Here is a 24,242-nt window from a genome sequence, read left to right on the forward strand (position 1 = left end):
GAGGTTTTGTAACAATAAGAGCAATACATTGCAGGTTTATTTACTGCAAAGGGACTATTTCCGTAAAGCTATACTTATTTCATGTTCAAGCTTTCAGGTCCTTCTCTGCTAATTGCCTCATCACTTTACTCACGACCGCTTTTAATTGCTTCTTATCTTCATTCGTTCTTCCCAATGGTTTCTGCTTGCCAAAACACACCCTCATCGGATAGTTATCTAGCTCTAAAAGTCCTGCCGTTTTCTTGTTTTTATTCAATCCATTTGAATTCACCGATTCTGCGAATCTCTCAGCAGAGACCCGGTCTTGGAATATAACAAAGCCGCATCGAGAGTCGTGGTTTAATACAAGACTCTGCACTTTGCCGAACTCTGAACAATATTTAGAAAACAAATACTGAGGAAGATCCGACGGGAAGCCAAAAACGAAAAACGTAGTGAGTTTTGGATACTTGACAGCTTCCAACAGGTTTCCAAATGGTAGGTTCTTGATCAATTTGGAAATTGGGATGTCTTGTTTAACTTCGGATGCAATGGAGGCAGACGTGACTTCTCCATTGTTGACCTTTTCCGCTAACCTTGATAATAGCTCCTTTGCTCTCTGGCTATTTTGATTCAGGTCTAGTGACTTTTCCAATTTGTCAGCCATTATTGCCTTCACCTCTTTATTTGTCAGTGATTTTAGTAGCGAAACCAGCTCCAAGCCTGCCATTTTCAAAGCAGTGTCTCGTAGATCTGTCGGTATCCGGTAATCCTTATCCAAAAGACAGACCTGGCAAGCATTCTTGGCTCGAGAACAAGTATAACATATGACAGTTTTAATTTGTTGTGATGACGCTGCATCATTTCTCCATCGGTATACAGTAAAAGGTCGAGTGCACTGTTTGCAAGCCTCTCCATTCTCTTGCCTCACCATTTTGATGAACTTGTTTGGGCCAAGACATGTGGAGCACACAAAGAACCTATCAGTACTCATGGTTGCTTAGGAATGGTCTAGTTGAAATTGTGATGGGTTGAATGAAAAGTGCGCTACCTTATTATTATCAAAGGCTTTACTGTAGGACAAATGTGCACTCTCTGAGCAGTATAAAATCAAAAGATGAGACAAATATTCGAGACTACAACAATTTATCAATCGTAATTCCATTCATTAAAACTAACTACTTCTTCTCTTCTACTTTTTGTTCAGCTTCACCACCACCAATTCCTCCTAGAATTCCAGCAGCGATGTGACCGGTTCCACCGAGATGTGCCTTATCAGCAACCTTGTTACCGACAATTGAACCAGCAACTGATGATGCAATTCCTTTTACTTCTTCTTTGTTTGGCATTGTGAATAATGTATACTTTAGGTGGTTTGTGTATCTGATTAGATGTGGAATAGGACCAACCAAAGTTGGACCATGAGGAAATAACCTCCTTTATATAGTTTGTTATCAACACCATCGTTTGTTTTCAAGTCTATTTTGAAATTGGCAGCAAAAATCCTGCATGGTAAACATCGATTGCTATTTTATTGTGATTTAGGATAACGTGCATAAACGTCATCTTTCGAGGCTACCGAGGAGCCTCGGGGGCATATAGGGGATATGTAGCTCATGCTAGCCTCGTGATAGCTCTAATAACAGTCTTATGCTGTTCTATTAGCTGTAGAAGTGTACTGATGTGGCAAATTTCGACATAGTTCTCACCAAATCCTGTATAGAACCACACACGCACGACTCATTACGATTCCATCTTTTTTTCTTTTTTCTTCTATGAAAAACTCATTTGGCAACAGAAGACCACAACTCAAACCATGAACCAGGATATAAGTATGTTTTAATGTCTTTATCAACACCATTCGATCATCACTAACTTCATCAGCGCAACCAATAGATGCATTTCTCAAAAACTTTTTAACGTCCTTGGACGCTCAGTACAACTCGGCGGGTCAATCGTACACCAATATCGAATCATATGCTACTCAGTTTGGCTCAAGTTTAAAACGAGATGCGGCTATAATTGTCAATGGCACACCTCTTGTACCCACGCCTGTGGAGGACGCCAAGCTACAGTTCCAGAAAAAGTGGTTGAGCATGCCCAATTCATCTCACCAGTTGACCAGTTTTGATTGCCATTTGATACCAGGAACCAACACATTCATCATCAATTTCGCAGCAAGAGTCAAGTTTGACCAAGGTGGAAAGAATAGATTGGGAGAGTCTGCCGATTTGATACAGGAAAACTCCATTGTCAAAACGTCAAGGTCTATATGGGGGTCATGGTTTGGCGTCAATGGAAATTTGGTCATTGACAGCAACATCAATGCGCCAGAGGTTATCAATAGCCTTGATTATAGATTTACATATGTGCCCAAGGACACAACTTTTATAGTTTGAATAATGTACAAATTAGGAATCTACTTAAGCGATAAGACCTTGTTGAGCTCTTCTTCTGTCTCTTTCTTCAGTAATAGATAACTTAATACCTTTACCCTTTGGCAATGAAACCCATGGCTTACCGTGTTCTTCACCAATAACGAAAACGTTGTTCAATCTGGTGACGAAAGTGTTTTCCAAAGCATCCTTGATGTGAACCAAATCGAAACCTCCTTCGTGTTTTTCTCTGTGTACAATAACACCAATACGTCCCAAGTTTCTACCACCGGTAACCATAACCAATTTACCAGTGTCGAATTTCAAGAAATCGGTGATTTTTCCAGTAGCCAAATCAATCTTGACTGAGTCGTTGACCTTAATCAATGGATCTGGGTATCTGATGGTTCTACCGTCGTGGGTGACAACGTATGGGACTCCCTTTTTACCCAATTGGACTTTCTTGACTTTACCCAATTTGTAAGTAGCTTCTTCAGCAGAGATTCTGTGGACAGCGAATCTACCTTTGACATCGTAAATCAATCTAAAGTTTTCATTGGTGGCTTCCAAAGTGATGACATCCATGAAACCAGCTGGGAAAGTAGAGTCGGTTCTGACTTTACCGTCAACTTGAACGTGTTGTTGCATCAAGATAGCCTTGACTTCCCTACCGTTAAGAGCATACTTCAATCTGTTTCTCAAAAAGACAATCAATGGTAATGATTCTCTCAATTTGTGTGGACCAGCTGATGATTTTGGAGCGTAGGTACCGGACAATTTGTCCAACATCCAGTGAGATGGAGCTGCTAATCTCTTCAAGTGTTTCTTTGGACCTCTTCCCATGTTTGATGATTCGTTTGGTGTGGTTGTGCTATGCAATGAAAAATTTCGGTTTGGTTATTTTTTTTTTTCTTTTACTTCAGTGCATAGAGTTGAGGTGAGGGTTATAGACCTACATGTATTTTTGATCACGTGACAAGATACATTTATTTATTTATTCCATTTAAACCATGTGCTTCCTCTATGCAGGTTCTTCAACTGTTGGTCCAATTCACGGTCTTGTTCCATCAAAGTTGCCAACTCATCCTCTAAGTTAGCTGTTGCCTCCACCTCTTTTAGATTTATCTGCAATAAGTTTTGGATTTGGTCTTCGATAGAGCTTGGGATAATGACTTCTGGTGATTCTTCTCCCATTTTAGATTCTACTCTGGCAATATCCTCTTTCAACTTGGCAATGCTCTCTTGTGTCTCCTGGGTTTCGTTTACAATTTCAGGCAAAGTCACTTTCAAATCAACCATCTTTTGTACAATATCGAGATGGTCACGGTTTAAATTTGCGTATTGAAACTCCAACGTCTTTAGTGTTTTACGAAGTTTGCCATTTTCACTATTCATGTGGCTGATATCCTTCAACTTTAGCTTTTCATCGTCATAGTACTTGTTGAAATGTAGTTCAAACTTGGCAAGCTCTACAGGGTCAATGTTGATTTTCATTGAATCGAGCACTAAATCGTCCAATCTGTAGTATGACAAAGGGCCAATGTGTGAAAGAGGCGCTTGAGACGACTTTCCTCTGGTGAGAAATTGCTTGAGCTTGGTTGACCTTGCATCATCTTTAATGTCAATAAACTCGGGGCTCACATAGACATTAAACATCTTGTCCTTGAGAAATTGCAACAACTTGTCAAAATTCAAATTTAGCAAGTTATCCTCATTTTGAATCATTAAATTGACGGCAAATTTTAAGATTGACTCCATACCTTGAGTTATTATACTATCGTATATCCGCAACACTATATTAAGCGGGAACTTGTAAGCGAAAAATGTGAGAAACCATTGGCTAGCATACATCGATGACTTGATGCCTTGTTTGACTAGATGGTTGTACAACACTGGGCAATACCTTGCCAACAAGCAGTCAAATTCATACAATAACAAGTGCAACCCTTTCATTCCGGGGCAAAACAAATCCCTCAACTGGTACTCCTTCATAAGCATTACTAGTAGACAAAAGCATTCACTCTCAGACATGTTCATAATCAATGGCACGGCAATGAAAATCATCCCCTGAGTGTATCCTACATCGGGGTCGTACAATGAATACGCTTTGATCACGTTAAATAATGCGTCAGTTTTATCAAACTCGTCAATGTTTGTATAAAAGCTTGTTCGGGTCAAGTCCCGCTTAATTGCCTTTTCATGGACGGAAACCTCTAGTTTCAACGAGTGGTAAAAGTCCTCCAAGTTTGAATCCTTTGACTTGGTAATGATTTGCCAAATTATACCCCTGATTTCATTGGGTATCCCTTGATTTATCGAATTGCTCAACTGGTCGGGCTCCTTTTCAACAATCTCATCATAATTTTCAACAACTGATGTCCAAAAATCCCAATCAATATTGTACTGGGTACCAGCAACACTCACAGCACTCTTTATCTGATTGAATGTTCTTCGTGTGTCTTGTGTTCCGGATTCGATCGACCGTTGTGTGCTGCTATTCTTGTCATGAAACTTGATTGACAATATCTTGTGTTTCGATTGAAGGAGATAGTTTGATGCTGACTTGTTGTATGAGTGCAGTATTTCGTCCAATTTAGAAATAGCATTGGGATCAGCTTCGGAGGTTATTGTCTCTTGGTCTATATGTAAACATGATTGAATTGGTTCCCTTGAAGGTAGTGGTGGCGAATCTTTCAATGTTTTGTCATCCTCGTCTTCAACTGCAGCTGCATCAATGCCTACCGTGGTAGATGCTTCTTGGTCAGAGTAGAACTGTTCTTCGTCTGACATGGCTCGCTTGTTTTCTAGTTGTGTTTATTGATATGGTGTCCCCAACTTATTTTTTTTGATTTTATTTTTTTTGTTGTAATCAGCGTTTTGTGACAGAGTGCCCGCTACGATCCGAAAATGAAAAATATACGTGAATTTCAATCTATACAAGAGCTATACAGGCTAGACCCAATGATAATCTTCATTGACACTAATCACTTGTTGCAATGGTACGACCTCATCAATAGGTCTAATGACACGTGCTGTCAAGTGATAGTCCAACTCACTAGAGTCAGAGGTCAAGATATCACTCGAGTAGGAGCTTTCATAACTGTTTGAAGAGCTTAAGAGATCGATTTGCTCTGGTTCAGCTCTTGTTTCCGTTGTGGGCACGTTAACCTCTTCTTCGACAATAATACCACCAACGATGCCCTTTTCCTGGCATAACTTCTCCAATTTCTCTTTATCGCAATTGGGAAAGTAGACTCTGACCAGGTTGTCCACATACTTCATTGGCAACTCACCCAATTCAAACAAGTTGCAAAGATCTTGCTTGAAATTTTTCAACTTGGTTTCGAATCGTTTGACATTGTACAACATTTCATCAACAACTTCTTCTGATAAAATAGTCTCATTAGGGATATTCAAACTAAAGTTTAAAGGAAATGCAATAAAGCAGCTGGTAAAGTGGACATTCGACTCGATCTTTTCTTGTCTTGTTGCCGATGACTCTGTCTTGGCCAAGTCAGTGATTACTTGATGATTCCTTGGAGTCAAGGACAAATTCAATCTGAGCTTCTGCAACACTTGACCCTCGTTGGGAACAGTTCCTTTGTTGTACACTTGATATCTCTCGCGCAAGTTGTTAAATAACAAACGATACGTTTGCTTCAAGTTACGTTGGTAAATCTTCAACCTGAATGGGTTTTGATAAGTTTGGGAAAAGTTGTGGTACAAAAACCCATGGTTCAAAGTGGTTAATATCCTTGATCTCGATCCAAATTTGGTGACTTTTCTCACAAAAAGATTATACTTTTGAAACCATGAAGATGGATTTGCCCGCGACCAGTTTGGGTTATATGAATATGTACGTGCCGATGTACTAAACTGGCGCACAAATGGATTCGCCCTACCAGACCTAGCTGCGGGAACAGGAACAGGAACTGGAGCATATGCCGGTTGCCGTTGCTGTGGCCGTGGCCGTGACCCTTGTTGACGTTGATGTTGTGCTTGTTGGTACTCGCGCTGTAGATTCTCACTTATCTCATTAAGAGCCTTTTGAATCTTCTTTGAGATCTCTCTTGTCCTTAATGAGATGAGGTTGGAGAATCTGTGTATGTTCATTGTGAATATTTAAGGAATGGTAAACCCCACTGGAGGTGGAAGAAGAAGAAGAAAAAAAAAAAAGTGTGGTGCATGTTATCAGATAAGTGAGAAACAAAAAGTGAAATGATTCTGTTTGACTTTTTTTATCGTATCCGAAAATCGGTAAATTGACGGTAGCGCTGGGACATTAGCTACAGAGCCACAATGCAAAGTGTCTTAATTTAAAGTCATGTTTGTTTCTCGTGTATACATTAAAAACTATAAAACCAATCGTCTAAGGGTTGTCTATATGAAAGTTTTTGGCGGAACATCTAAAAATCAAGCGAAAGCCAATTAGCATTGTTACTGTTGTTGTTGTTGCTGTTGTTATCCATGGCCAATATATTTACATCTTGTCCGTAGTAACCATTGTCGTTCTCAACTTTAACTTTTTTACTCTTTGGAACTGGATCGATTTCGTCATTATTCATTGAATTCAAGCTTAGTATTGATGAAGGTGAAGTCAATAAACTGTTTTCGGTAGTATTCAAGAATGATGAAAAGTCATTGTTGAATTTCCTTGAATGGTTGTAATTGTTGTTTAATTTGGTGGTGCTTTTGTTGAATAATGAGTTGGGAATAGAATTGGCGCTTGAAGACGTGGGTATATTATTCAAGAGGAAATCATCAATGATTTCTTGTTTTATTTTGGACTTGTCAATGGGGAAATCAAATTGTGACTCTATGGGATGTGATTTGGACTGTTGGAGTGGGAATGTGGAAAACAAGTCGTCTTCGTAAATTGGTGATTGGGCAAGGGAGTGGGGTTGAGTTGCGAAGCCGTAGCATGAAGGACGTTTTCTGGGGATTGTCGTGTCGGGCTGTGATGCCGGTGTTGGTACTGCTTGCTGTTGCTGTTGTGGTATTTGTTGTGGTATTTGTTGTGGTTGCTGTTGCTGTTGTGGTATTTGCTCTGATTGCTGTTGCTGTTGTGGTGGTTGCTGTAGATTGAAATTGGCAATTTCTCTCTGTATAGCTTGTGGTAGAGGTTGTTGTTCAATTTCATTATTGCTCTGCGACGCTTGATCAAAAGGTTGGCTAAATTGCAACTCGTTAGCGTCATTTACACCATCATCTTGTCCCTCGCTCAATTTATCCTTCACCAGTTTCAACCTTTCTTCAAAATTGCCAAAATTGTTTAAGATGTCATCTAAATCATAATTTGGTAATAAATGATGGAAAATATCTTCCATTTTACTCAATTTTGTTTCGACATCGGTTAAATGAGCTCTAGTTAAAGGCAGTCTTACTGTTCTTGGCGAGTAGGAACAACACCATTTATGTTGGATACATTTCGAACAACGAGGATATTCTTTTGAACATTTGAGTTTGCGCTTTCTGCACGAATCACAGGCTTGTTCAATAACAGGGATAGAAGCTGCTGATGTTGTGGTTGTTGTTGTTGTGTCATATGTGGAATTGCTATTGAATGTGGACGAAAGGTCGTTTGGGTAAATTTGACTATTGTTTGACATTTTTTTGTTTACAGTAGTTGCAAGTAGATCAAAGTAGTGTTGACACGTGTGTTGTGACTAATGATCTATACTGAAATATGACGGGTGGTCTATAAAACAAAACTTGGGTTGAATAACTTAGTGGATCTTTCGGGCTTTGTTATCTTCTACTGGTGCAGATGATAAGTGAACTATATTAAACGTAGGAATTAACTTACAGAAGAGAAAGAAGAAGAAAAAGAGAGTACTAGATGTATATAATATCAGTTTTTGCAAAAGGGCAATTGAATGATTATAAATACATCCTCTGTATCAAAAGTAAATTTTGTTGATGAAAAAAATTAAAAATTAAAAATAAAAAATAAAAAATAAAAAATAAATAAAAAATATTATGATTAATTTAAGTAATACTGCATAATGTATTGTAACCTTATTAAACAAAAAAGAAAATAAAACTCAAACCTTTTGTTAAAAAGTGCACGCCCCTAATATAAATCATGTCATTTCTATTGTCATCAACTTTTTATGACAAACCACTTTCATCAACCATACGTTTTTAGCAAATTGCTTTACACGTGTACCTCTCTTATCTTCCCCTTAAACCGAGTCCGGATGCACACTTTTTGCAATTGATGTATTTTACAAGGAGTTTCCTTGAAGATCATGTTCCATGAAGCTTTGACCAATGGCAGAGTATTTTTAGAGAAAGGGGCCCATATATAATAAAGTCAATGTCGCGAAAATAAAGCATTTTTGATACGAGATAATCAATTTAACCTCCTTTTTAAACTCCTAGCAGCAGTTGAACTTTACATAGACGATCTTTAACACTTTTTTTGAACCCCAATCTTTCCCCCTCCAACTCTCAACAGCATTCCAATAGAACAGCATTGGGTTCTGTGTGTTTACATACTCCCCATCAGAGTTCTTGTTACTTTTGACGAATTAGGAAAGAAAAGAGGGGTAACTTCACCAAAAATAAATTAAAAATACAAAAAATTTTTCTCGCTCTCACTTCGGCCTTTAAATTTTATATTTTGTTGAACAATGCAAAACAAAAAAGAAAAAAAAAATCTCTTAAACCAACAAATTTGGTGGAAATAAGAAATACAACAGAGGAGGTAGAGGTGTTAATATCCGAGTGTAATTGACCTGCATATGCTGTTTACTTTTCATGAACCAACTCTTCCTGGTTGACAAGGACAAGGAAGGAGGCTTATCTGGGGGAGAGACAGAATGAGAGCAGCTAATAATCTGGTGATGTTGGAGTTTTTGTCACTTCGGTCATTGCCGTTGAAGGAAAATGACAAAGAGTTCTTTGTTTTTTAACAAAAGCAATTACATTATGGCTTTCAAATCTAATAAATTACTAAAAGTATCTTGGAGTGTATAATGCGTGAGCCTTTGTCTTTGTTGTTTGACTTTTTAGGCTTCATTTTGGTTTGTCTTTGTTGAGTTTTCTTATTTCTTCGGAGTTTGGTTTTGTGTAGAAACAAGTTTTAAATTGTTTTTCTCTTTTTCTCCTGCAATGCACGACTGGACTTTGTGCTCTATGATAACAACAACAACAACAATACACAGGTTGTTGTTGTGGTGGTGGTGAGGGGGTGTATCTTATTTTGTATATGCAACTGCTTGCCTTGTTGTTACATCATAAGGAAATGATTCTTACTGGACAGATTATGAACAGTGAGGAGAATTCTCCTGGCTTTGCAAATTTGCAAATTTGCAAATTAGCTCTTCAAACACGGATTTGTTTTCAAGTAGTATTTCCGATATGGTAAGATACATCACCATTACTTTGAATTTTACATAAAGGACCAAAACACATGCCAATTAAAATAGATTACGGTTAAGCAAGGCAGTTATTTGCTTGGGTAAAATAAAAAAAAGAAATGAAGATAAAGCGTTGTAGTGATAGCCACCATCAATCAAAAATTTAGAGAATTTTAATTCTCAGGCGTTTGCTCATGATACAAATCATACGTTTGATAGACAATATCTAAATAGCACCACTGTTGCAAAGGATACTACTCTAAGAAGAAGTAAACTAGTAGTTTGCACATTTGTACTTTTTGTTGATAAAAGTGGAGTGATTGGATGTAGGCTGTTTTTGAACCACAAGTTTAAAGGGCTTGGATAGCAACATACATGACCGTTATTGGGCATGGTAAATTAAAAGCGAAACGGTTTCATATGCAATTGTCAACCCGAGATCATCTGTTTTCAAATAGTATAGTTGAGGGAAAAAAAAAAACCGATGGCGTGAGCAAAAATAAAAAATTTATCCGAGAAACAATAAACGAAGAAAAAAAAATCACAAGTTTTTCCGGAAAAAAAATAAAAAAAAACATTTACAATTCTCTCTTTTGAGTTCATTTCTTTCTTTTTTTTGTTTCAGATCAAACGTATTCGTTTCAACTTAACTCAAATTACACGACTATTTCATTTTTCTTATGAAACGTTTGTCAAAAGAAAAAGAGTGGTGATGGTGTAACCAAGGCTTTGGGTTTCTTACCCTTTATTTTTTGAAATATTTTTTAAAAGGTCTTGTTAACGTGGCTTTCACTCTCAGTAAACAAAGTAAGATTTTCAGCGACATTCCCAGGTTTCATCCATCATTTAGCATTATATCTGTAAACGTGATTTGGTTTGTAGCCATGCTATGATTTCGGATTTTCTTTTTGTTTCTTTTTGTATTCTGGTCCTCCTTTGGCTTATTGTCTTATTTTTGTCCACATTTTGTTCTCTTGCATTGTAAAAATATGTTAACGAGATCTTTCGCGGTTTAAACAAAGTTAATCCGATCAATAATAAAACGGGGGGGAAGAGAGAGAGAGAGAGAGAGAGAGAGAGAGAGAGAGAGAGAAAACAAAACTGGTAGTGTCACGAGATCTCAACGTAGTTGTATAATATTAGTGAGTGTGTTTTTGTTCTTGATTATGTTACTTGTTTATTTTATTAAAATGCAGCATATTTTACGAAGTGTATTGTAGCTTAGTATTTTTTTTATAAAGATTTGCTGCAAATCTGTTGAAGAAAGTGGGTAGAAAGTTAGATCGACGATGGCAGTTGTCTACGACTGTGTGAATTAAACAACACCAACACCAACTCACAACTCACAACTCACAACTTCTTTACAGTTACCTTAATCAACATTTACGTACTCTCCTGTTCGTCAAACTTGAGGTTAACAAAGTGATATGGTCAATGTTTACTCCCTCTCTCTGTCTATTCCGTACCATCGCATTCAGTCTACAGAACAGGGGCAAAGATGAATGAGACAATTTACAGTTTCCACACTGTATTTGCAATAATCCAATACCTATCTTTTTTTGAGTGAGTCCGTATATGGAAAGTCATCTCGAACGCTAACTGGTTGGAAAATATAGAACGAAGAAAAACAAAAACTGTAACGTTACACAAACACCCGGAACAAAGGATCTGTTGGCTTTGTTCTCTTTAACGTTTGGGCGTTTACAGTATGCTCAAATGCCGTTGTAAAAGGTCCACACGATTTGAACCTATTTATTAACGATGTATCGCTTCACTAGTTTCTACAAGTGCCAATTAAATATGTTAGCAGTGACATAGCTCAAGCTTTCCTATATAATGGAATCCCGGAAATGGTATATGCTTCCTCAGTTGATTGCTAATATAGTGTTTTGGTTCTCGTGGTAAGATTGAGCAAGAGAACAAGGACAGTAAACAGATGAATAGTAAAAGGGAAAGCTTGAGATAGAATGAAACACGGGAGGAGCAAGAGGAGTTGAGCTCCACGACTTCGAGTAAAACAACAAACGTGTCATTCCAAAGTTAGTCAATATCTTACAACATCCTAGTTGTTTGGGATTTGTCGGTGTTCAACAAATGAGAAATTCCCCACCTTTTCATCCAAAGAATCTCTCCTCCACTCCCCCTTAGTCTGATTTCAATTATTTCTCTTTTGTTTTCTTATTACTCCTCACGTCTTAGTAGGTGTCCTCCAATTTTCATCTTGTGTCGAGTTCTTGCGACACATTAACTAACTAGAGTAGAAACGTTTAAAAAGATAGGTACACGCACGCACTGCCACTAACGTTTGTATGTGCTGGCATCCAAAAACTAATATCTTACCGTGAAAGAGAGAAGAAGAAAATTTCTTTTTTTTTCTATTTTTTTAGCTTCTCTATTGTCTTTTACTTCCCCATACTTTAAAAATAAATAAAAAAAATTTGTTTTGAATGTTTGAAATTTTTGTGGGTTGGTGAGAGAGAGAGAGATAGTGTGTGTGTGTGTGTGTGTGTGCAAAAGTATATTAAAGCAAGGGCAGGGGTAAAAGAGGGGTAATATTTTAACAGGACTCTTTTTTATCTGTCTTTTTGTATATACTTGCTCTGTTGTAAGTAGGTAAATAAAAGAGTATACCTGTACACGTTGCAGAGTATAACCTATACAGATTGTATATGTCAGTATGTATACAGAATACAATATCCGGGTGAAATCGTAACAAAAAGCCTGTAAGAAAGTGAAGATGTTTGTTTTTTTTTTTTCCTTTCCCTTTTGCCAGTTCGGAAAATCTTTTTATTAAAGACCTTTTATAAATAGAGTAGTACTAAGAGAGAGAAAGAAAGAGAGAGTAATTAAGTAAGTAAGTAAGTAAGTAAGAGAGCAGAAAAAAAAAATAAAAAAAAAAAGACAATAGACGGGGGGGGAGAGAAAATAAAAGAAATAAAAAAAAAAACATCACCATCTTTAATTTTCTCCTACAAAAAAACATTTTCTTTCTTTCTTTCTTTCTTTTCTAAAGTAGCCAAAAACAAGAGACACAACTATTCATCCTAACCAATAGACAGCTTGTATTCACCGTCCCCTTATAATGAGTAATATAGTAATATCAGATCAACAACAACAACAACCACAACAACAACTGGAGCAACTGGCACAGGTGAGCCACAATCAAATTTCCCCTCACTCACTGGAATTGCTTCCCCCACACTCCCAACAACAACAACAACAACAACAACAGCCCACACCAAATAATGGAACAGTTACAACTGACTCAACTCACACTGACAACACACAGCTGTCATCACTGAAGAATAAGCGAGACGGTACTAGACCTTACAAATGTCCCCATTGTGAAAAAGCGTTCCATAGGCTAGAGCATCAAACAAGACACATACGTACCCACACTGGTGAGAAGCCACATGTGTGTAAGTTCCCTGGCTGTACTAAGAAGTTTAGCAGGTCAGATGAACTAACCAGACACTTGCGTATCCACACCAATCCAAACTCGAGGAAAAATAAAAAGAATGAAAAGGTCAAAAACGAAATAGTTTTCAAGAATACAACTGCTGGAACGACTGAGGCCAAACAACAGCTGGTTTCCAATGGCGCCGCCACTACCACCAGGGGTAGGAAGAAGAATAATGGTGGTGCTACTACCACTACTACGAATACATCGCCACCTTCTTCACCAACCAACTCCTCATCACCTGACACCAAGATGGAAACTGATTCAATGATATCGCAACAACTGTCACACCAAAATGAAAGACAACCATTTACTGATCTGCCGCTCACGCCTACAGCTACTCCCAACTTTAAAGCAGATGCACAAGTTGCCGTTGCAGCAGCCGCAGGTGCCACTCCACAAAGCACAACCACCTCGACAAATTCGGCCGCGTCGCAGGATTCTCTCACCATGAACAAGAATATTTCTAGTATAGATATACTAGCCCTGGCTGCCACTCAAGAATTGGCTAGTATAGAACTATCCAAATCACTTCCTTCGCTTGTTGATCATTTCAACAACGATTCACAAAAACCTCAAAGTCTGGAATTTAAATTCTCACCACCGAAATGGGGCCAGAACTTGAACCAGGAATTTTCTCGAGAAAAGGCTTCATTCCACATTAATGATACAGGGAACCTAACTTATTTGTCAAACATTGCAAGCAGGTATTCGGGTATTCCTAGAATGACACCGGTAGAACATCCACAACCACAATTAAATCAAGCTTCTGGTCGCAAACAAAACATATCTCAAGACTCAGACATTGACTACCTCAAACTGAAGCTCAAGAAATCTAGACCAAATAGTCCTAAGTTTTACCAATATGGCAAGTTTTACAACAACCACGGACACAATTATACCATGCCCAACTCTCCTATCCTAGGTCTATCTACCAGTTCCACTCCGCTAATGTCAGCCAGTAACAGTTTTACTAATTTGGCCCTGTTAGCAATGACTCCAGCTGCACCAGGAAACAACAACAACAGCAGCAGCAGCAGCAACAATGGTAATCCTGTTAGCCAACGACCCAGTACACCATCAAAAGCTACTTTCAGTATACCCAAGATGTCGCCTTCTTCAACTGATGCATTACCAAGTCTTAAAAGTTTAAACCTACCTATAGGTGATTATAAATAATACTTTAATATAATATAATATAATATAATATAAACACTTTTTTTACTTATATACCAACCGACCATATTTCTTTTTCATCTTCGATTCTATCACTAAATAACGTTTCTTCATCACCACCTTGTTCAATACGCTCTCTTTCAACGTTGGCCAATCTGACAGCAACTCTCTTTGTATAATCGCCAATTGATCGAGGAGCAATGGTGGTACCAGTAACAGTAACAATCTCGGTTCTACCATTAAACCACCCATCAAACACCGTCAACTCTTGCTCAACAATGGAGAATATCTCCAAATACGCCTTTTCGGCAGCCAACTTGATGGGGACGATGGGATCACGAACCGAGCTGAATACACTAGGAACAAGGAAATCGAGATATTCTTGTGGTATTACGCGCTTATGAGCAGCACTTCTAATCACAATCAATGATAATCTTCTCGTATCAGGTGATGCCGAGTTTGGCTGAATGGCATTCTTGGCCAATTGCTGGTACAATTTCTCGTCATTGACATCACTAAGGACCAATTTACCAATGGCGATTGTGGCGTTATCACTAATGTATGGAGTTGCTGAATCAGAACAAGCAGCAATGAAATCCACCACTTCATGGTTATGTTTCACCAATTCGGGAGCATATTTCAAAAAGGAGTTAATTGCCAAAATGGAAAACTTGCTTTGCGAATTCATAACTTTTTTCTGCAACAACACACCAGTTTCTTCTGGTGTCAACACATTGGCCAATGATCCCAATAACTTGGCAGATGAAACAGAATCAATACTCTCTTCTTCAACAACCGACAACAAACTTGACTTTGATGCTTCATTCAACTCTTTACCCTTTAATTCAACCACCGCCAACATTCCTTGCAACATCGATGCCTTGACTCCAGAATCATCAGTGGCCTTGGAGTTTGTCACCAATTCAGTAATTAATGAGTCGACTCGAGGTTGGTGCTTGATCAATGTGGATAAAGCAACAACAGCACGCTTTCTCAAGGTATCATTTGACACATCACTCAATGAACGCACAAAAGTTCTTTGCAATTGCGGGATAAATGGTCGCAAGAATTGCGGAATCTTGATCAACAAGTTGTTCAAAGCGACAAGGATGGCCGATTTGATATTTGACGCCACTTTTTCACCAATAACCCTAATCAAAGGACCGGTCAAGTTGGTGGCCAAGGTGCGCAAGTTTTCGGCCGGTGTCTTTTCAATTATATCGGCAATTGCCAATGCCGATAATTCTCGTTGATCAGATGATCCATACATGAGTCCATGCAAAAACACGGGGAGGATCGAGTTGGGGCCCTTGGGCAATGCAAATGCCGGGACGGCAACACCGGTGAGTCTGAGCGCTTGGTATGAAGGCTTGACTAATTTGTCCAACAATTCCTTTGGCTGTTTCTTGATCAAGACCGTGAGTGACTCCATTGATGTCTTGACAACTTGAGGTGAAGGATCAGCCAATGAAAGAATCATTTGATAAACAATGTCTTCAAGGTACATTGAGTAGTCCAATGTAGCTTGTTCGAAAAAGCCCTTGGTTTGGCCAAAAATGACTTGTCTAACTTGGGGATCTTCGTGCTTCATTAATGCCAACAATTGCTGCATCAACAAATGGGCACCATCGTCCTCCACTGATAACAACACTTGATTAAACTCTTCTGAAATCTCTTCACCCGCGATGATTGATGCAATCAAAGTGTTTAAAATAGTTGATAATCTCTTGTACAACGCTGTGCCTGCAACTGAGGCCAACGATGCCAATGCAACTGCGTCCACGGGTGGCTCCAACAAGGAAGGCAATGTAATGGGGAAAATGATTTCCGATTTCGAAGCCATCAACTCCTTCAACGCCAATAATGATGCTGACGAGTTGCTCAATTCTGACAACAATTGTGGGATTACTTCATCAATAACCACTTTACCAATTTGTTCGTACAATTGCTCAAATGCTTGGGCAGCGGCATTTCTAGTGGGCTTGTCTTGAGTAACAAGGCCGTTGTAAATGATGCCAATGAATGTGTCTTTATAAGTTGTGAGACCTTCCAATGAGGTAGACTTAATCAACTCGGTTAATGCGATACAAGCACCTTCTTGATCCTTGGCATCTTTCAATGACGGCAACAATTGCGGCAATGCATTTGCACCAACACGACGCACCATGTCACCCAAAGTATGTGCGGCAATGGTTCTTTGTGTTTCATCATCCGATGCCAACTTTTGTACAATCAAGGCGGTCAAAGTTGGTAATATCTCCTTGACTGTCCGTGGAGTGTTGGCAACAAGCGCTTTCCAAATATCGGCACTAGCATTTCTAACCATACCTGCAACATCAGAACGACAAACAAAGAGGGAAGCCAATATACGGTCGCGACGCTCTTGGCCCAAGACTTGGGCAAGTGTTTTGTTAACCATTTGATCTTCAATAAGTTCGTTTTTACCAGAAAGCCCAGTAATTTGGAATAATAAATCTCCGGTAAGTTCCAATGAAGAAAGACGAATACGGTACGATTCGTTGGATAACCCTGCTTCCAATTCGGGCAACAATAAATCAACTGCCTTTTTGGCGTAGTTCTTTACAATCAATCTACCAGCCCTCAATGCCGTCTCTCTAATCTCTTCGTCCTGATCAGCCAATCCATTCAAGATTGGAGGAATGATACGGTTCAAGTAAGGTGAAAATTGTGACCCAAAACAAACGGGCAAGAAAAGCAAGAGTGGCATGAACCCAGCCCTGGCTGCCGCGCGAGGGGACGATGCCGACGAGATAATAGAAGGTAAAAGCTCTTCCAATTTGTTGGTACCAAGACCGCATATAACCTCTGATAATGCTTGGGCAGAACCAAGACGGTCTCCCGCCTTTGATTCGTCTTGTAAAGTGGCAATCAATTTCGGAATCAATCCTGGGAATTGCTCTTCGCCTAGTTTTTCCACTAATGAACCCAAGGCTCTGGCTGCGGTTGATCTAGTAGCAGGCACCGGGTCAACCATGGCGGTCTCCAACTCTTCGACCAATTCGTTCAAGTATGGTTGCAAGTCTTTTGAGTCAACCAAGATGGCCATATTTCCCACAATTTGACATGCTTTCTTCTTGGTCGAGGCTGATCTGTCCTTCATTGCACGATGTATGACATGAATAATCAAAGCCAATGATGAACTGTCAATGTAGTGTACAAATTGAGTCTTGGTCAATTTATCCAATGCTTCGTCCAAGTGTTTAGTTGGGTCCCCAATAGCGTTAATCAAGAAAGGAACAATTTGTTGAATTTCAGGATTTCTGATAACTTCACCAAACCTTTTAAGTGATTGCTCGGCCGCTTTCCTCACCTCCTTGTGCGTGTCATTCAATACACCAACAATCTCAGGAATGATGATAGACAATGAAGCTGATAATTGCTCGGGGTCAAGATAAGCCATAGCACCAAGCAACTCAACTGAACCCTTTTTCGATCTCCATGCAATTTCATCAAGATTGGAAATGGCCAAGGGGATAAGTTTCTTGACCCCAAAAGATGTAGTGTTTTTCATAATCTCCTTTGCTGCATTGTCGGTGGCAACCCTAACCTCACTCAGCATATCACCAAGGTTTTTCAAAATTATTGGCAAAATCTCAAACACAAAGGGTTCAAAGAACTTACCCAAACTCTTTGATAAACTTTCAAACACTAGCGAAACGCTTTCCCTCTTGACGGCATCTTTCTTGTCGTCAGAAGCATCAGTCAAGGTTCTGATGACGTCGTAGTCAGAGAGTGCTCGTACCCCATCACCTTTTACTAGACCAGCAATTCCAAATGCAGCACCACGACGCTTGGCGAGAGTTTTGCCGGTGAACAACGTATTAAATAAGGTGTCAAAGTGTCCTCCAAGCTCGTCCTTAAACGAAGGAACCAAGGGAGCAATACATTCGGACACGGCAAATTGTACATTTGGCGCATCCAACGACTTCATCAATCGATCAAAAATCACCCTCAAACGCTCGTCTGACGCTTTCAAGTGACGTGCCAATGTTCCATACAAAACAACAATAGGCTCCTTTATATTCTTTGCCTGCAAGCTTTCCTCAAAGATTCCAATCAACGCTTCAACATTCTTGGCTCCGTGGGTTTCGATTGCAGCAATACCGGCATCTTGGTATTGTTGACGCACATTTTGGTCCTTATCACCTAACGCCTCTTCAACAAGGAACTTGAAAAGCTTCTCGACATCGGATTCCGACAAGTGTGGCACAAGGAATTTCAAAGCGAGAGCTATTGTCGACCTCTCCTCCCATCGGTCTCTTTGATCAATAGTTGATTTTATGACGAGACCAAACTCGTCCAATTTTGGTGCTGGTGGGTTCTTCTTTTCAATGTAAAAGTTAAACAACTCGTCTAAATTGAGGTGACTTTGTATTGACGCGTCTCTGTAAGCTTGTGCTACTGACATGCGCAACCCTGGATCTTGCAATCCAAACAAATCAAGCAAGTTGGTGCTATCAGGTACATTCAACGAATTGTCTTCCCAAATTGTCTGCGCCAATTCTCGACAGTTGTTATCGGTGTCATAGGTGGCCACATACACCTCCTTTGAGTAAGCACTCAATTCGAATTCAGCATCTAGCCCCTCTAGAATGGTGGATCTAACAAACACATGTGGCGATACAACATTGGCCAACAACAATTGCAAATCTTTGTCAGAGATATTGACTGCAATGTACTGACACAACGAAAGGAAACACTCTTTGACCAACTTTGCCTTGGATGGCACGGCCATAAGCGATACCAAAATTTCCAATATGCTTGTTCTAGGAATACCCACATCGGCAAACAATTCCGCATGGGCCGAGATAATCTCGACACTCAAGAGCAAATGCTCCTCCTCGGGATCATTCTCAACAAACTCGGAGGTTACCGCGATCTTCTTTGAATTTTTGAAAGCAGCTGATTGTCCAATCTGCAACACCTTGATTAACAATGGAAGCACATACGCTAAGGATACGGCATCCAATGGATTTTGGTCACTCAAGATCTTGACACGGTACAAAATACGTCCAAGTAGTGACTCCAATGGTTCTTGTTCGTATTCACTGTCAACCTTGACTCCGTATAATCGCAAAATGGCAACCCCGACAAATTGTTTTAAAATTTCAAATCGTGACGTGACCAAGCTGGAGAGGTTTATAAATGATTCTGCACTGTTGAAAAAATCGCCTTCACTGATTGCCAAGTCTAGCAACTTCTTTACGCTAATGGGGAACCAAGAGTCGGCTCCATTGTTGACCACCTTGGCTTGCTTAGCTAACTCGTCAATCAACCCGATAGCGTAGTTCACCTTGTCAACTGTATTCTTGATTTCATTTCTGACTCTTGATTCCTTGGCAATTTGCTCAGCAACGAGTTTCTTCTCTTCAGGGGTTAGTTTCTTTGCCTGCTTCAACTCTTTGCCAATGGACTCTTCCCAAGCTCTAATTTCGTAATCCTTGGTGTTCTTGTCCAAAGCTTTTGGCTTTTTGGCAGTGACGTCAATCACCATTTCACCATCCTTTCCGTAGTATATGGATTTCGACACCTCGTCTATATGCTCAACGGTTAAGTTTTCGTCAATAAACTTGGTGATTGTAGATACCAAGTCTGGTTGAACAAATGCAATAGTGGCAAGTGCTTTTATAGAATTTGGTGATTGGTCAGCAACACATTCGTTGAAAATTTGTTGATAGTTGTCCTTGACCAACTGTCCGATATCAATCCTGTGTCCACTTCTTTGAACTAAGCCAATCCAACCGCCGTTTATGCTAACCCTTGGGTCATTTGCAGCAATAATCAACTTGACTGCGTTTGATTTTACCTGGTCTATCTCCTTTAATTGAGATAATATGGCAAATATGGGGTTGAGATCTCTCAAATTATGCGACTCATGGTTTAATGTGTAAGCTTCCTTGATTATAGCGTCACTTAACGACAAATTAACTTCAACTTCTTCTCTGAAGCGTTCTTGGGCCACTTTCTTGACACTATATGAAACCTTTTTACCTGTCAACACGTATAGCCAGCCCTTTGGATGGTTGTACAAGTCTTGCACAAACCAGTATAAGTCAGTAGTGTCTAATTTCTCAAATAATTTAGTCTCATCAAGCAAAGGCGAGTCTCTATGGGTGAGTGACAAGATCACAAATGCACAAGCTACGGTCTTGATGTTGGCCGCTGGCGACTTTTCAATTTCCGATAATGTCTCATCAAATGTGGATGAAAAGTCTGGTTGTTCTTTACCGAGGGCATGTTTCCCATATTCGACAAACCACACCCGCTTGAATTTCGATTTAAAACCATTGGTAAATGCTTTGGTGATGCTTTCATCAAATTTGTGTGCTCTGAAGGCATGGTAAGCAAAAACATCTACTAGACTGCTTAGCGAAGTTTCATTCTGCTCCTTTGCAACTAGGGGAAGTACAGACTCCAACACTTTCTCTGAAGCAGTCGACTTGAGGAGAGTTTTGATTAAAAGCGATTTCGAGTCGGCGTTGGTTGTGGTTTTGATGTTTTTGATAATCTCATCCGAAATGTCGTCTTTTGATTTTGCAACCACCAAATCTAAAGTTTCAAAAGCACCAACCCTGACGTGTTCTTTCTGGGACTTGATCCCGGAAATGATTGATGATTGCAACTTTGGCGATGGAGTGATTTTAATTTGCAAGTGTTTAAAAAATATCGGAAGTACTACGCCAAACGAATTCTCCGAAGACCTGAGGATTGCCTTTTCGATTGCTGGAAGCAAAAGTGTATTGAAATTTTCTTCATTGACCAACGTCTCTATGCATGGACCAAACTGCTCCACCTCAAACGCTGACGGAGCTTTCTTTCCTAGTAACACCAAGTTGGCAAATGTGTTTAAAACTTTTGTTTCGTGGCTCTTGAATTTTTCAAGTACCGAAGGTTTCTTTGGTATGAGCTCGATTGCTGCTGTATTCAACACACCGAATAAAGCAAAACAGTCTTGGCTGATTACAAGGTCCATGTATGTATCATCTTCGAGCAATGTATTGGCAATGCTCGTTTTCGTGGCCGTTATAGCTGATTTTGCAACCCTCTCCAAATGTCGAGTCGACTTGCCTTTGTGCTCGGTACACTTGACAAAGAGCTTTGATTGAAGGGTCATACAATTATCAGTTAGCTTCTTTGCTCTGGCCAACTCTATATTGAACGAGTTTATCCACTGAAGCAAGGTTAAGTAGTCCGTGATGGCCAATGTAGTTCCCGATGTCTCCTTGTTGATAAATTCGACATAGTATGATAAAAATTTGTCGTCTACATTCCCAATCCTAAGCAATGCCTCTAAAACAGCATTTCTTGAATCGGTATCTTGGTAAAAGTTGTACGTGTTGAGCAATACCTTTGCTACTATTTGCAATTCTGCTTTTTCAATATCATCTAGATTCAGTTCGATCGATTTCAACGTTCCGAGCCTGATCTTTAAAGATGAACTTTTGACACCTTTTTCAAAATCAGGCCTCAATTGCTCCCATTCGACGATTTCCAGCATACAAAATGAGCGATGTTTGTTGATTAGTGTAGAGCTTGAAGAAATGAAAAAAAAAAAATTGCAATGTTTTGTTGAAGTGAGTAAAAGCGAAAGAAAAAAAAAAAAATTTTTTTTCCCTTTTCCTCTTCTTTTTCTTCTTTATCAACTATAACAGTCGATGAGGAAAGGTTAAGGTCCGTTGCAGCAATGAGTCCACGTCTGTGTTGATTCTATCAGCGTAGGCTGGGCTCGACTCGGCATTTATGTTGGGCGCTGTGGAGAACGTCACGAACCCTTATATCACCACACAATACAAAGTGATTGTTTATGCATCTGAGGCTGTTGTTGATAGGAGGAGAGGTTGTAGATGGGAGGAGAGAGTGCATGTTAAGAGATTCTAGTCGAGGTTGTAGACTGCCTTGATTCATTTGCTCCCTAAACAATAAATTAATCTCATACATTATATCTTCTATCTATCTTACAGTCATTAAAATCTTTATTAAATATTACTGCTAGGCTCAGCGACTTAATCACCGTGCTTAAAGCAGCATCTATTGCCGTACCTGCAGCTTCCATACTTTGCCCAATTGGCGCAAGGCTTTGATCTCCACTTCGGTGGTCGTTCAATATGCTTCAATTCTGCTTCTCCGTGGGCAAATTGACACTTGACGCCGTAAGGGCAGGTGCCCGTCTTCATGAATGGTCCACACAACTCTGTTTTGTACAATTGGGTATTTACTGTTTTTGATTTAGCCTGTTGGCGAGGACTTTCCGGATGTGATGGGGCCGCTGATGGTGGTGGTGGTGACAGTGTCTTGACGATTGCTGTAGTTTCTTTTGAGATGTTGCATGGGATTTCTTCGTCTAGTAAATACATCTGTTGTGGGATGTCGTATGGCTCATCAAGGTAAAGAGTATTTGCCGTGGACTGTGTGCTCCATGGTGTGTGGGTGTTCACGGTTGACTGAGGTCCCTGTTGCCACAACTGTGACGCCCTCTGTACCGGCAGTTGGGTGTAGTTTTGACATAATGGGTGCACTTCAGGAAGCAAAGTAGGTTGGGTGATATAGCGGGTGTCATCAAAAGGTGAGATCTGTGGCTGAGTTTGCACTTTTGCATGGAAAGAGCTAAAGTGGTGAGGCGAAGGTTGTTGTTGTCGTTTAGAGAATGCTAAAGCATTTATATAGTCTAGGCCGTCTGATACACTTGACTCGTTGGATGATGTCTGCCAAAGATCTGGTAATAAGTCTCCTGTGTTAAAATCAACGATTGAATTCGACGACGACACTGAAGAGAGCGATGACAAGGTTGTCCTAGTGTGTTTTGGTTGAAACTCGGATTGGTACTGAGCAAACATTCTAATTTTTACTTCTTTCTTCCTCCTTATGACACAGAATTATGATAGCAAACTGTACTGCGGTCTGACAAGTGAATTACAATATGTTAGTTGTGAAATTCTTTTTTCTTTTTTCTTTTTTCTTTTTCCAGAGGATATTTGATATGTTTTATATATAATCTATTCAATCATGGGCCATCCACAATATAATATTTTACACAAAAACTAAACGCTACTCGCCCTAAAAATAAAAAAATAAAAAAATAATTTAGGCGTTTAAGCCAGTCAGAGAAAGTTTTCATTCCCCTCCTTCCTTTTTCGTTCAGACTTATTTCCCAAAATTATATTTCCCCATTGGATGACTACTTGGAGTGAGGAACATTGTAGTGTAATTAATGCCTTATATCCTTTTGGAAAACTCACAATCTCCCCCTACTCCACTCCCATTTCACTGGTTTGAAAATTTTGCAATTTCAATTTGTTTTCCGATATGGCTTTCTTGTTGCTTTCATTGTCTTTCAGTGATGCTGTTTTGTGTGATCGAAATGTTGTCGTTGTGCCGTTTAGTATTTTTTTTTTTGATTTCTTGTTTTTCTTTTGTTGTTGGTAGTTCTCCAATTATCGGAATATCTCGCAATACCATTCTTAATTTTTCTTTCTATTCCTTTTTTTTTTTTCCCCATCATGCATCTATATACTATTTTGTTACTGGTTGTTTTTATTTATTCCGATGCATTTGAGCCAATCAAATCACGCTAGGAAGATTCGCCAATATCACACGCCTTTCAATACAAACACACACTTGTTGTCATGGCGAAAAAGAGCAATTTATCCTATATATCCAATCAATTTTCTGGACGCAAGTAATATACCTACCCCAAGCCAATGAAGCATCATTACAACTCTTTTTCCTTCCCCTAATTTGCATTACAGTTTCCTCATGCTTTATGTTCTCCGCTTTTCCTTTTTTCTCTCTCTCTTCTTCTTGTGTGTCAAAAATAAAAAAAATTAGAATTTCCCCTCCCTAACTTTGTGCTGCCCTCCCCCTATATAA

General features: G+C 39.4%; 6 protein-coding genes and 1 pseudogene across 7 annotated transcripts; 2 read left to right on the forward strand and 5 right to left on the reverse strand. All coding sequences in view use genetic code 12, as the record gives it.

The window, feature by feature from the left end:
- Positions 1-85: 85 nt before the first annotated feature.
- Positions 86-1,328, reverse strand: CANMA_005053 (pre-mRNA-splicing factor SLT11; the record flags this gene model as incomplete). Its single annotated transcript, XM_051817395.1, has 2 exons — positions 86-900; positions 1,193-1,328. The coding sequence occupies 2 exons, from the start codon at positions 1,326-1,328 to the stop codon at positions 86-88; spliced, it is 951 nt and encodes a 316-aa protein (XP_051669360.1).
- Positions 1,329-1,795: 467 nt separating this feature from the next.
- MTR2 (Mtr2p) lies at positions 1,796-2,378 on the forward strand (the record flags this gene model as incomplete). Its single annotated transcript, XM_051817396.1, has 2 exons — positions 1,796-1,811; positions 1,876-2,378. The coding sequence occupies 2 exons, from the start codon at positions 1,796-1,798 to the stop codon at positions 2,376-2,378; spliced, it is 519 nt and encodes a 172-aa protein (XP_051669361.1).
- A 24-nt stretch (positions 2,379-2,402) lies between these two features.
- On the reverse strand, positions 2,403-5,144 carry CANMA_005055 (40S ribosomal eS4 domain-containing protein; the record flags this gene model as incomplete). The annotated part of the gene is made up of 2 exons (XM_051817397.1): positions 2,403-3,225; positions 3,364-5,144. 2 exons carry the CDS (start codon positions 5,142-5,144, stop codon positions 2,403-2,405), a joined length of 2,604 nt encoding a protein of 867 aa, XP_051669362.1.
- Positions 5,145-5,306: 162 nt separating this feature from the next.
- CANMA_005056 lies at positions 5,307-6,467 on the reverse strand (annotated as a pseudogene). Its single transcript has one exon. A coding segment is annotated over exon 1 (1,161 nt).
- A 293-nt stretch (positions 6,468-6,760) lies between these two features.
- GAL4 (galactose-responsive transcription factor) lies at positions 6,761-7,963 on the reverse strand (the record flags this gene model as incomplete). The annotated part of the gene is made up of 1 exon (XM_051817398.1): positions 6,761-7,963. One exon carries the CDS (start codon positions 7,961-7,963, stop codon positions 6,761-6,763), a length of 1,203 nt encoding a protein of 400 aa, XP_051669363.1.
- A 4,837-nt stretch (positions 7,964-12,800) lies between these two features.
- On the forward strand, positions 12,801-14,357 carry CANMA_005058 (uncharacterized protein; the record flags this gene model as incomplete). The annotated part of the gene is made up of 1 exon (XM_051817399.1): positions 12,801-14,357. The coding sequence occupies one exon, from the start codon at positions 12,801-12,803 to the stop codon at positions 14,355-14,357; it is 1,557 nt and encodes a 518-aa protein (XP_051669364.1).
- Positions 14,358-14,403: 46 nt separating this feature from the next.
- GCN1 (Gcn1p) lies at positions 14,404-23,209 on the reverse strand (the record flags this gene model as incomplete). Its single annotated transcript, XM_051817400.1, has 2 exons — positions 14,404-21,907; positions 22,416-23,209. 2 exons carry the CDS (start codon positions 23,207-23,209, stop codon positions 14,404-14,406), a joined length of 8,298 nt encoding a protein of 2,765 aa, XP_051669365.1.
- Positions 23,210-24,242: the final 1,033 nt, after the last annotated feature.

The sequence above is a fragment of the Candida margitis genome (assembly GCF_024628925.1).
Source record: "Candida margitis strain CBS 14175 chromosome Unknown scaffold61, whole genome shotgun sequence".
Taxonomy (NCBI): domain Eukaryota; kingdom Fungi; phylum Ascomycota; class Pichiomycetes; order Serinales; family Debaryomycetaceae; genus Lodderomyces; species Lodderomyces margitis.